The 12,321-nt window shown below is 45.1% G+C and overlaps 1 protein-coding gene across 2 annotated transcripts in view; it reads left to right on the forward strand.

Annotated features, from left to right (window-relative positions):
* Window positions 1-12,321, forward strand: part of LOC106584049 (rho GTPase-activating protein SYDE2) — an 89,024-nt gene that overhangs the window by 52,041 nt on the left and 24,662 nt on the right. For both annotated transcript variants that reach the window (XM_014168859.3, XM_014168863.3), the window contains exon 4: window positions 1,739-1,865. In XM_014168859.3, the coding sequence (XP_014024334.3) occupies window positions 1,739-1,865 (127 nt within the window). The remainder of the gene's footprint in view (window positions 1-1,738; window positions 1,866-12,321) is intronic.

Raw genomic sequence — 12,321 nt, forward strand, 5'->3', positions numbered from 1 at the left:
AACGACCAACACAGTCCCGTCAGGTACTCAGACTAGAACGGGAAACAACTACCCACAACCCCAAAGGAAAAACAGGCTGCCTAAGTATGGCTTCCAATCAGAGACAACGAAAGACACCTGCCTCTGATTGGAAACCATACCTGGCCGAACATGAAAATCAACACATAGAAATAGACAACTAGAACAAACCCACATAGAAACAGAAAACCCAAAATACATACAAAACAAACCCCCCTGCCACGCCCTGACCATACTACTATGGCAAATGACCTCTTTCACTGGTCAGGACGTGACACTGTAAAGTTCCACTCCCTACTGATTGGCTTAGTCAGGGGTCCAACCTGTGTGTGTGTGTATACTCACTCATTCAGGGTTCATTCAGAAAGTCCCTGACTCACCACACTAAACCATTCTGTTGTTTTTAATTAAGATGAGGACAGACCAGTATTTCCTATTTTTGTGTGTGTGTGTGTGTGTGTGTGTGTGTGTGTGTGTGTGTGTGTGTGTGTGTGTGTGTGTGTGTGTGTGTGTGTGTGTGTGTGTGTGTGTGTACACGTGTATGTATGTTGCTCAGCAGAGCTTCTACTGACCCTAAACTAAAGGTAGAGCTTTCGCTCAGTGGACTTGCTCATTGTGCCCAGTGACTTCTGTTTACTTTTGCACAAAGCTAAATCCTTGCCTAATCTGCCCATTTTTCTCCCTCTCGTGTGAGGGAGGGATGTTTAGAAATGCTATACAGAACTGAGACATCTCAGGCACAAACAGTGTGGCAAGTAGCCTGTATAGACATGTGGTTGGAGCCTGTAGGTCTGTAAAAACTATAGATATTGTGTCCAGCTTAGTGTTGTCACGATACCAGAATTTTGACTTCGATACCAGGTTTAGTATCACAATAGTCGATACTGAAACATTACTCAATACCAAAACGATACTCGATACCGAAACGATACCACAACAACAACAAAAAAAACTGATTAGCTAAAGTCACAGAGTAACCACTGGGCTTTCTTTTTTTAAACATGAAACAATATGTTAATAACCGGTAGAACTAAAATAACAAGTAGAATATCTTCTATATTCAATTTCTTTCAAAAAATAAAACATACATTTTCCTTATGCAAAACCATATGAGACTCAGAGCATCCAAAATGACATAAAAAAAACACTTTTAAACTCATTTCTGAAGCTTCTATATTGCAATATAGTCTACACACCATAGAAATACAATGGATTTTACACAGCATACTACGATTCCCAGAGAGCATTTCAACTCCCAGAGTGCAATGCTCCACCCATGGCTGATGGCTGGCTACTGATAGCATGTCCAGACAAATGCAAAGTAGTCTAAATAAATTGCTGTCATAGCTAAGTTATGACTGCATTTCACATTCATTTTGGGTTGTAGTGATATTATAATGCTCACATGAATGTCATGCTGAATATACACAAAACATTGCTCCACACCTGCTCTTTCCATAACATTGACTGACCAGGTGAATCCAGGTGAAAGCTATGCTCCCTTATTGATGTCATTTGTTAAATCCACTTCAATCAATATAGATGAAGGGGAGGAGACAAGTTAAAGGAGAATTTTTAAGCCTTGAACCAATTGAGACTGGATTGTGTATGTGGGTGAATGGGTTGTGAATGGTTATATTTGGGAAAATATTTAACCTTGCTGTGTGCTTTTGCAAGTTGTGTGTGTGTATTCAACCTGGTTGTGTGTGTGTTTCTGCAGGTTGTGGGCCTCTACCGTCTGTGTGGCTCAGCATCAGTAAAAAAGGAGCTGCGGGAGGCCTTTGAGAGGGACAGCCTAGGAGTGGAGCTCTGTGAAAACACCTACCCTGACATCAACGTCATCACAGGTAACATTACACTGCCAACCGCATCAGAACCTCTGTCCCCTAACATATATTAAAACCCTTGCTGTGTGCGTGACGTATACACATGGCATACGAGTCTGTGCGTGTGTGTGTGTGCTTGTGCGTGCGTGCGTGTTTTGTAGTAAAAGCATTCCAGTCAGCATACCACCGGTATGTGAGTGTGCCTGAGGGGAGAGTCCTCACACGAACCAGCCAACCATCCAGGCCAATGTGCATTTAGGTCAATCCTTCATTCCTCTCTTCCTGGTTCTGACACACCACTCTCTCTGACCACCTCCGGAACACGCCCACACACACACACACATACACAGTTTTGCCATTATCTACACAAGAGGAGACAATATCCCAGTTTCACTCTGCTTAAAGTACTGTAATTCCTCACTGGTTTCTATCAGTGTCAGTGACAAACTAGGACAAACTATTTCATTGGCTAAATATTATTTGTTCTGCCTGAACATGTGGGGACTGGCGTGAATGTCCAATTTTCCCCTTTCCCCTGCAGAAGGATATTACCCTGATCAAAATGGCTGAATTAACAAACACCAATTATCTGTTCACTTCTAGAGTCTGCCTGCCATGTCACCTTCAGTCAACCAATGAATACAGATTCCGGGAATAGACAGTTAATAGAAAAATACTTGCTCATGGATTTCTCCCACCAAAAAAGAGGAAGACCATGGAAGCCCTCTGCATTGTGGGATTAGGAAGAGGCCCATATAGGTGTCCTCGTATGATGCCTGCTTTGATCTGAATGCATTTGCATGGCAGAGCAAAGAACACAGTTAATAGTTGAACGGGTAATAAAAAAAGGGCCAACACCAGTGTGGATTGTTGTTTTTTGCTTGCTGCCTAAATTTGCTCTGCCGAGCATGCGGCTGTTACAGATGGGCTGAGGAAGTGGAGTGAGGGAGAGAAAGAGAGGAAGGGTGGTTGTCCTGGGCTGGGCAGGGCTGGGTTAGGCTGGGCAGAGAGCGGTGGTAGATAGAGGGGCTTGGGGTATGGGGGTTGGTGGTTTAAGTGGAGTCAGGCCAGCCAGAGAGAGAGACAGAGAGGCTAGCTAATAAGCATGCCAAACGTATGAGCTAAGAGGTGTCGGTGAGGGCTGGCTTGTCACACGGCTAATTTAAAAGGCAGAGGTAGTGAAAAGGAAGACCAAGTCAAAGTTCAATCCAAAGCTTGCAAAACATGTGTGCTGCCTGGCCTTCCTTTGTTTCAAACCTTGATCCCAGACAAAGTTACCAACTTCACTAAACAGCCTCATCATGGTTGTCATGCTCTGAATACAGAACAGTAGCTGACATAAATGAACTGAATTTATTTAGCTAACTCTGTTTTTGTATCAGCAGATTTTCTGGGGTTAGATTTTCCTTGCACTTTCAGTTTAACCCCATAAAGTTTTTGCTATGTACATTCAGACGTTTTATTGTAGGTTAACATGGAGTCAGTAGACAGACAGCAGGAGTCTAGACTTTGCAGATCTGTACTGTAATTGAATCAGAGTCTGTGTTAACAGCTGGGATGTGGCTTAAATCAGGGAGGGAGGTGTAGGGGGCCAGAAGCGCTCTCTCTCTCTCTCTCAGCCCCTTTTGACTAGGGAACATTCCCCCAGGATCCAGTGTCCACAGAGCCACCCTCCAGTCCCACAGCCCTCCAGTCCCACAGCCCCTTTAGACAGGAGCACAGATGGAGGGACAAGCTGCTCGATTTACTTTTAGTCACGGTTGTGTGTTTCAGTCCACCGGGCAGAGATTACCTCGGACTCCTCTGGTCCTGCTTGTAGAATCCGTAATGCTTAACCAAGGGAGGCAGTTGAGAGGCCTACTGGGTCAGTAACAGGGTCAGTAACAGTTCTTCTTGAAGTATCATTTATTTTTAGCCGATGTAACATAGCTAGGAGCCTATACAAGGATCCCTTGTGTGGTGTTCATGTTTTTGTTATTCGCCCAATGTTCACAGGTCTGATGGACCCAATACAGCCATAACAATTTACATAAAAAATTACTTAATACTTAGATGTTGACTTATATCAATTACAAGCAGTATAGACAGCATACATGGTTAATATTTGCCATTTACCTCTGCTAGATCACATTTATCAATAAAAGCGTTTTTTTTTTTTATATAATCAAAACATGGGTGGAATAAATCATGTTTATCTTGAACAAATATAAATGAAACAAGGTTTTCATCACTATTGATGTTTATTGCTTTGAACTGAACAAATTGGAAGGACAAATTTTACATACAGTATTTTATGAAAATTATAAATGAGCCCCATTGAACACAAATTAAGGCCGGTCTATACACCACATGAGGGACAGAGTTTTACTGTGTGTGGTTGCAAATGTATTTCTTGCACTTGATGCATGTGTACTGTCTTCCTGTCCTTCTTGGGTCCCAACACATTGCAGCGCTTCTTCTTGTTGCTACCGGCTGCAATCTACAATGATGAAAACACTTAGTTCAGGAATTTTACTAATATTTCACTCACTCACTCATTCACTCACTCACTCACTCACTCACTCACTCACTCACTCACTCACTCACTCAGTCACGCACATATATAGTTACAGCAGGCCAAGGTAGGAGATTCAGACACACACACACACAAGCAACAACATCACTCACACCAGCATCCTCCTCCTGAATCCTCCTCACTATGGCTGCAGAAGCTGGGGTCCTTGGGATATGTTGCCTCCTCTGGATTTGAGGTCTTACCAATGACTTGCCCAGCTCCTCGAGAAAGAGCCGTCTCCTCTGGAGCTTCCCTCTGTTCCAATCTGGGTTCAATGCCATCTAAATGACAACCGCGTTGTAAGCTGAGATGTCCAAGATGTTGAAGAAAATCACAAGTGGGCCAGCGTAGGGTTCTTCTTTTGCAGCTGTAGCCAGTCACCAGCTTGTCTAAATTGTCCACCCCTCCTTTTGTGGCATTGTAATCCATTATGATTTCTGGTTTCCTGGCCACACAGACTCGCCCATCCCTATGCAGCGTACTCATGAGTACCACATTTTTGCCTTTCTTTGGCACATAGGACACTAGGGACGTGACAGCCGTGAACACAAACTCAGAGGAATTAATAGGCCTGTTCCGTGTATTTAACAGCCCAGGTGGGAGCTCTGGCTTGTTTTTTCGTACTGTTCCTACCATCGTCAGCTTCCTCTTGAGGAGCTCCTGTCCCAGCTTGAGCGAAGTAAAAAAGTTATCAAATCAAATTGTATTAGTCACATGCGCCGAATACAACAGGTGTAGTAGACCTTACAGTGAAATGCTTACTTACGAGCCCCTAACCAACAATGCAGTTTAAAAAGAAATACAGATAAGAATAAGAAATAAAAGTCATTAAAGAGCAGCAGTAAAATAACAATAGCGAGACTATATACAGGGGGGTACCGATACAGAGTCGATGTGCGGGGGCACCGGTTAGTTGAGGTGGTAATATGTACATGTAGGTAGAGTTATTAAAGTGACTATGCATAGATGATAACAACAAAGAGTAGCAGCGGTGTAAAAGAGGGGGGGGGGGGGCAATGCAAATAGTCTGGGTAGCCATTTGATTAGGTGTTCAGGAGTCTTTCCTCTGTCACCGCCTGGTATAGAGGTCCTGGATGGCAGAAGGCTTGGCCCCAGTGATGTACTGGGCCGTTCGCACTACGCTCTGTAATGCCTTGCAGTCGGAGGCCGAGCAGTTGCCATACCAGGCAGTGATGCAACCAGTCAGGATGCTCTTGATGGTGCAGTTGTAGAACCTTTTGAGGATCTGAGGACCCATGCCAAATCTTTTCAGTCTCCTGAGGGGGAATAGGTTTTATCGTGCCCTCTTCACGACTGTCTTGGTGTGTTTGGACCATGTTAGTTTGTTGGTGATGTGTACACCAAGGAACTTGAAGCTCTCAACCTGCTCCACTGCAGCCCCGTCGATGAGAATGGGGTGTGCTCGGTCCTCTTTTTCCTGCAGTTCACAATCATCTCCTTTGTCTTGATCGCATTGAGGGAGAGGTTGTTGTCAAGGCACCACACGGCCAGGTCTCGGACCTCCTCCCTATAGGCTGTCTTGTTGGTGATCAGGCCTACCACTGTTGTGTCATTGGCAAACTTAATGATGGTGTTGGAGTCGTGACTGGCCGTGCAGTCATGAGTGAACAGGGGGTACAGGAGGGGACTGAGCACGCTCCCCTGAGGGGCCCCTGAGTTGAGGATCAGCGTGGCGAATGTGTTATTACCTACCCTTACCACCTGTGTGCGGCCCGTCAGGAAGTCCAGGATCCAGTTGCAGAGGCAGGTGTTTAGTCCCAGGGTCCTTAGCTTATTGATTTGCTTTGAGGGCACTATGGTATTGAACGCTGAGCTGTAGTCAATGAATAGCATTCTCACATAGGTGTTCCTTTTGTCCAGGTTGGAAAGGGAAGTGTGGAGTGCAATAGAGATTGCATCATCTGGGGATCTGTTGGGGCGGTATGCAAATTCAGGTGGGTCTAGGGTTGGGTGTTGAGCCATGACCAGCCTTTCAAAGCACTTCATGGCTACAGATGAGTGCTACGGGTCGGTAGTCATTTAGGCAGTTCACCTTAGTGTTCTTGGGCACAGGCACTATGGTGGTCTGCTTGAAACATGTTGGTATTACAGACTCGGACAGGGAGAGGTTGAAAATGTCAGTGAAGACACTGTGGGGATGATGTCATCAACGCACTTATTGATGAAGCCAATGACTGATGTGGTGTACTCCTCAATGCCATCGGAGGAATCCCGTAACATATTCCAGTCTGTGCTAGCAAAAGAGTCCTGTAGCTTAGCATCTGCTTCATCTGACTACTTTTTTATTGATCTAGTCACTGGTGCTTCCTGCTTTAATTTGAGTTTGTAAGCAGGAATCAGGAGAATAGAATTATGGTCAGATTTGCGAAATGGAGGGCGAGGGAGAGCTTTGTATGCGTCTCTGTGTGTGGAGTAAAGGTGGTCCAGAGTTTTTTTTTTCCCCTCTGGTTGCACATTTAACATGCTGATAGAAATTTGGTAAAATAGATTTAAGTTTCCCTGCATTAAAGTCCATGGCTACTAGGAGGGCCGCCTCTGGGTGAGCATTTTCTTGTTTGCTTATAGCGGAATACAGCTCATTCAGTGCTGTCTTAGTGCCAGCCTCTGACTGTGGTGCTATGTAAACAGCTACGAAAAATAGAGATGAAAACTCTCTGGGTAGATAGTGTGGTCTACAGCTTATCCTGAGATACTCTACCTCAGACGAGCAATAGCTCGAGACTCCCTTAGATATCGTGCACCAGCGGTTATTTACAAAAACACTTTGTCCGTTGCCCCTTGTCTTACCAGACGCTGCTGTTCTATCCTGCCGGTGCAACGTATAACCAACCAGCTGTATGTTGATAGTGTCGTCGTTCAGCCACAACTCTGTGAAGCATAAGATATTACTGTTTTGAATGTCCCTTTGGTAGTTTAATCTTCCGCGAAGGTATTTTATTCTCCAAAGAATGCACGTTTGCTAGCTGAATGGAAGGAAGTGGGGGTTTATTCGATCGCCTACGAATTCTCATAAGGCAGATCTGGGCCTTTTCCCGAGAAAGTAGTATATCGTTCGCGTCGGGCTCGTCAGACTCGTCAAAGGAAAAAAAGGATTCTGCTAGTCCGTGGTGAGTAATCGCAGTCCTGATGTCCAGAAGTTATTTCCGGTCATAAGAGACGGTAGCGGCAACATTATGTACAAAATAAGTAAAAAAATAAGTTACGAACCAAAAAACGCAATCGGTTGGCGGCACATAAAACTGCCTTTTTCTCCGGCGCTGTTTTACTTATCACATGTGATGTTGCGGCCACGGAGTCCCTGTCACGTCCAAGACAACCAGCATCCCTTGGTTCTTCTCAGGGGCTCCTCCCCCTGGCGCCCCCGTATACACTTGCAAGTTCCACGCATATGATGAAGCAGCATCGCAGTCAGCCCAGATCTTGATTCCATATTTTGCGGGTTTAGATGATATGTACTGCCTGAAGGGGCAGCAGCACCTAAATGGTATAAGCTGCTCATCAACAGTAACGTTGGGTCCAGGGTTGTAAAACAGAGGAAGGCGGTCCACCCACTTATCCCACACACTGACCTGATTACAGCTAGCTTGTCTCTCTGCCGCCGAACTGGTCTGGTGTCTCGGTTATCGGAGTGGATAATCCTGGAAATAATGTGGAAGTTTTCCAGATACATTGTTGCACAGAAAAGTTATCTGCCAGTTTTTGCATCCCACAAGGATTCTGTGGATTCCCCATTTGAATGTGAAAACACCAGCAAGGATAAGAACCCCAAAGTATGCATGTCAATGAGTTTGGTCCATCTCCTTCCGTCTCTCTCCAAAAACACACCTTCCCTCCAAATTAGGGCAGTCCAGAATCATTTTCAGAATGGTGTCTGGGATGAACAGTTCAAAAGAAGACTATGTCCTGCACATGAGTAACCGCCATCTGCGTCGGCCCTGGTTGCATCCTTATCACGTTGGCAGCCATGCGGGGTGGCTCATTCCTTGGGCAAGAAGACCTCTCAATAAAAAAAAAATGACATCCGTATTTCTCCTCCTTCAAGCTGCTGAGGAGTTGGCTGCTGACGGGCTGGTCCTGGGACTGGCTGGGGGTAAATCTCATCCTCTTCTTCCAACTCCCTGTCAGACACCGAATTGACAGAGATATGGTCCTCATATTCTGAAAATTCTTCATCTTCACACACTACAAAGGGTAAAGAGTGCGAGAAAAGCGGGAGACAGGCAGACAGGCAGGGAGACAGACAGACAGGTTCTTGGTGCTAGGCCAGGGAGGAGGAGGACAGAGTGAAGGCACACAGCAAACCTTTTTGTTTAATTTGTACTTGTTTTCACCTACACACATACACACACACTTTTCCACACTATTATTACCCTCGGTTCAAGTGGACCGAAACACCACATATGTAATATACATGTGTAGGGGGGTGCAGTGTGCACTCAATGAAAATGTGTTATTTTACATGTTCTTCACAGAAAATGAGCCAAGGCCAATGAGTCTCAGGTTCAATCATTGTATCATTTTTATTTTAGTAAACATTGAATATGGGTTCTTACAGACCCGAACACCACACAAGGGTTAACTGATGTTGTTGCTCCACCTGGTAGCTAATGCAAGGACATTTGACAGTTATCTGAGAGGATAGCCCTATCAGCCCTTTCAAGCAACTTTCTGCTTGGCAGGAAGCTAACAAAAAGCCTCAGTGATGTTCTAAAATGAACAGAACAGTGAAAGGTAGGCCAGTGTTTTGGGGTGCTAGTTGCTCCAAAGAAGAAACCGAAAGTGGAGACTCCTTTTTCACTTGTTAGTTTGTTATAGGGTTGCAAAGGGAGGGTATTATATTACTGCTAACTTTCTATGTTTACCTGTAAACTACCAGAATTTGGATAACTTTCAAGGATTTTATCACATGACATCTAGTGGCCTTTTTGGGTACTTGAGATTATCACAGGTGTCTGTAATTATCTTTGGGCCTCTGTGTGGTCTTATAAACTCAGCAAAAAAAGAAAGGTCCTCTCACTGTCAACTGCGTTTATTTTCAGAAAACTTAACGTGTAAATATTTGTATGAACATTAGATTCAACAACTGCGACATAAACGGAACAAGTTCCACAGACATGTGACTAACAGAAATGGAATAATATGTCCCTGAACAAAAGGGAGGGGGGCAAAATCAAAAGTAGCAGTCAGTATCTGGTGTGGCCACCAGCTGCATTAAGTACTTCAGTCCATCTCCTTCTCATGGACTGCACCAGATTTGTCAGTTCTTGCTGTGATATGGTACCCCACTCTCCCACCAAGGCACCTGCAAGTTCCCGGACATTTCTGGGGGGAATGGCCCTAGCCCTCACCCTCTGATCCAACAGGTCCCAGACGTGCTCAATGGGATTGAGATCCGGGTTCTTTGCTGGCCATGGCAGAACACTGACATTCCTGTCTTGCAGGGAATCCTGCACAGAACGAGCAGTATGGCTGGTGGCATTGTCATGCTGGAGGGTCATGTCAGGATGAGCCTGCAGGATGGGTACCACATGAGGGAGGAGGATGTCTTCCCTGTAACGCACAGCATTGAGATTGCCTGCAATGACAACAAGCTCAGTCCGATAATGCTGTGACACCCCGCCCCAGACCATGACGGACCCTCCACCTCCAAATTGATCCTGCTCCAGAATACAGGCCTCGGTGTAACGCTCACTCCTTTGACGATAAACGCGAATCCGACCATCACCCCTGGTGAGACAAAACCACAACTCTTCAGTGAAGAGAACATTTTGCCAATCCTGTCTGGTCCAGCGATGGTGGGTTTGTGCCCAAAGGCGACGTTGTTGCCGGTGATGTCTGGTGAGGACTTGCCTTACAACAGGCTTACAAGCCCTCAGTCCAGCCTCTCTCAGCCTATTGCGGACAGTCTGAGCACTGATTGAGGGATTGTGCATTTCTGGTGTTTCTCGGGCAGTTGTTGTTGCCATCCTGTACCTGTTCCGCAGGTGTGATGTTCGGATGTACCGATCCTGTGCAGGTGTTACACGTGGTCTGCCACTGTGAGGACGATCAGCTGTCCGTCCTGTCTCCCTGTAGCGCTGTCTTAGGCGTCTCACAGTACGGACATTGCAATTTATTGCCCTGGCCACATCTGCAGTCCTCATGCCTCCTTGCAGCATGCCTAAGGCACGTTCACGCAGATGAGCAGGGACCCTGGACATCTTTCTTTTGGTGTTTTTCAGAGTCAGCAGAAAGGCTTCTTTAGTTTCCTAAGTTTTCATAACTGTGACCTTAATTGCCTACCGTCAGTAAGCTATTAGTGTCTTAACGACCGTTCCACGGGTGCATGTTCATTAATTGTTTATGGTTCATCGAACAAGCAGTGTTTAAACCCTTTACAATGAAGATCTGTGAAGTTATTTGGATTTTTACGAATTTTTTGCAAGACTGGGTCCTGAAAATGGGACGTTTCTTTTTTTGCTGAGTTTATATAAAAAATAATTAAGTACGATGATTTTAAAATAGTGACAAAGTTGTCAAACATTATCCTAAATATATACCGTCAACTTAGTGAATACCATTGGTGTTTAATATAAGGGTTTCAGCATGTCCTTTATATATTTTTTACACACTTTGTAAAATACATAATGTCAATGTCTTTGTTGTAAATATTGACGCCAAACTGGTGGCAGTTGTGAGTTAAAGTCAGTAGTTAGAAGAGTTGCAGAATTAATAGAAAATAATGCCATTGTTGATTAGATGCTTTTTTCATTAATTAGGCTATTTTCTCTTAAGCCACATGGTCTTTCTACTAGAAACTCATGGACAATATGGGCACAGATATAAAACATTTACACTGTATATGAATACTTTTTTAAAAGGTTATTCAAGTATAAATGAACAAAGTTACCATAGACTACCATAGATTACCTCGTTTTGCAAGCCTAGTTTGTTATCAGGGATACAGACCCCAGTTTGTCGCTCAGCTAGCTGACTTGAATTATTTTTCATACCGCCAGTCCACTTCCTTCCTCCCTCTGCCCCTCCACTCCAGCCCAGCCCTCCCCATGCAGTGAAGACATGGAAAGACAAGTGACCCCTTTGTTGCCAAACAAACACAGATGGTATTTGGCTCACTCACGCATGGTGGATTAGTTGAGCTCTGGGCCACCAGGAGGCAGGGAGGCCCCGGAGGGAGTTGGTCAGCCCGCCATACAAAGACCTACAGCCCTGGCCCTGTGTGAGTGGGTGGATCGGTGTCAGCAACACCTGGAGGCAACACAAGGACTGGACACCCCCCTCCCGGCCCTCTCTCTACTGGTCTGCTGGTTCGAGGGGATGGGGGGTAGTGGGGGTGAGGAAATTGGGGTTGTAGTGTTGGTAGGGGAGAACAAGTCTGATATTTTTTGCTTTAGGGTGGCACCGGCCGACGGCAGCCTGCAGTTTTTGTTTTAACAAGAGTTCAAAGGTTTTGGAGCATTGCCCCCATTACAGTGTTGGTTTTGTAGTGTATGGATGTTATAATGTTTCCTGATATTTCTGTAGAGTTTCTGCAAAAATCTACTGTTTCAGTTGTCGGGCCGATCTATGGTGAGATTTGCCTTTCAGTGATTACAATTTTGACCAAAAAAACTTTCTGAGGCAATTCAAAGCTAATTACTGGCACAAAATCCCAAAACACCTTCCCTGAACAACAGTCCTCCTCTCCATGGCATGTTTGTTGCCTGTCAGACAGGCTGTGAAAATAAGGGTAACACCTGCAGAGCAAGGACACCTGTTCACCCCTGAGCCTGACCTTGCCTTGTGTTTTGTGTGAGTGTGTGTGTCAGGCCCCAACAGGGGTTAAGGTACTCCAACCGCGGAGTCATAGCAGGCTAATTGTTTACCCCACACATAATGGCTGCAATCTCTCTGCTCTGAGTT

Source organism: Salmo salar, chromosome 23 (genome assembly GCF_965601325.2).
Source record: "Salmo salar chromosome 23, fSalSal1, whole genome shotgun sequence".
NCBI classification, from domain to species: domain Eukaryota; kingdom Metazoa; phylum Chordata; class Actinopteri; order Salmoniformes; family Salmonidae; genus Salmo; species Salmo salar.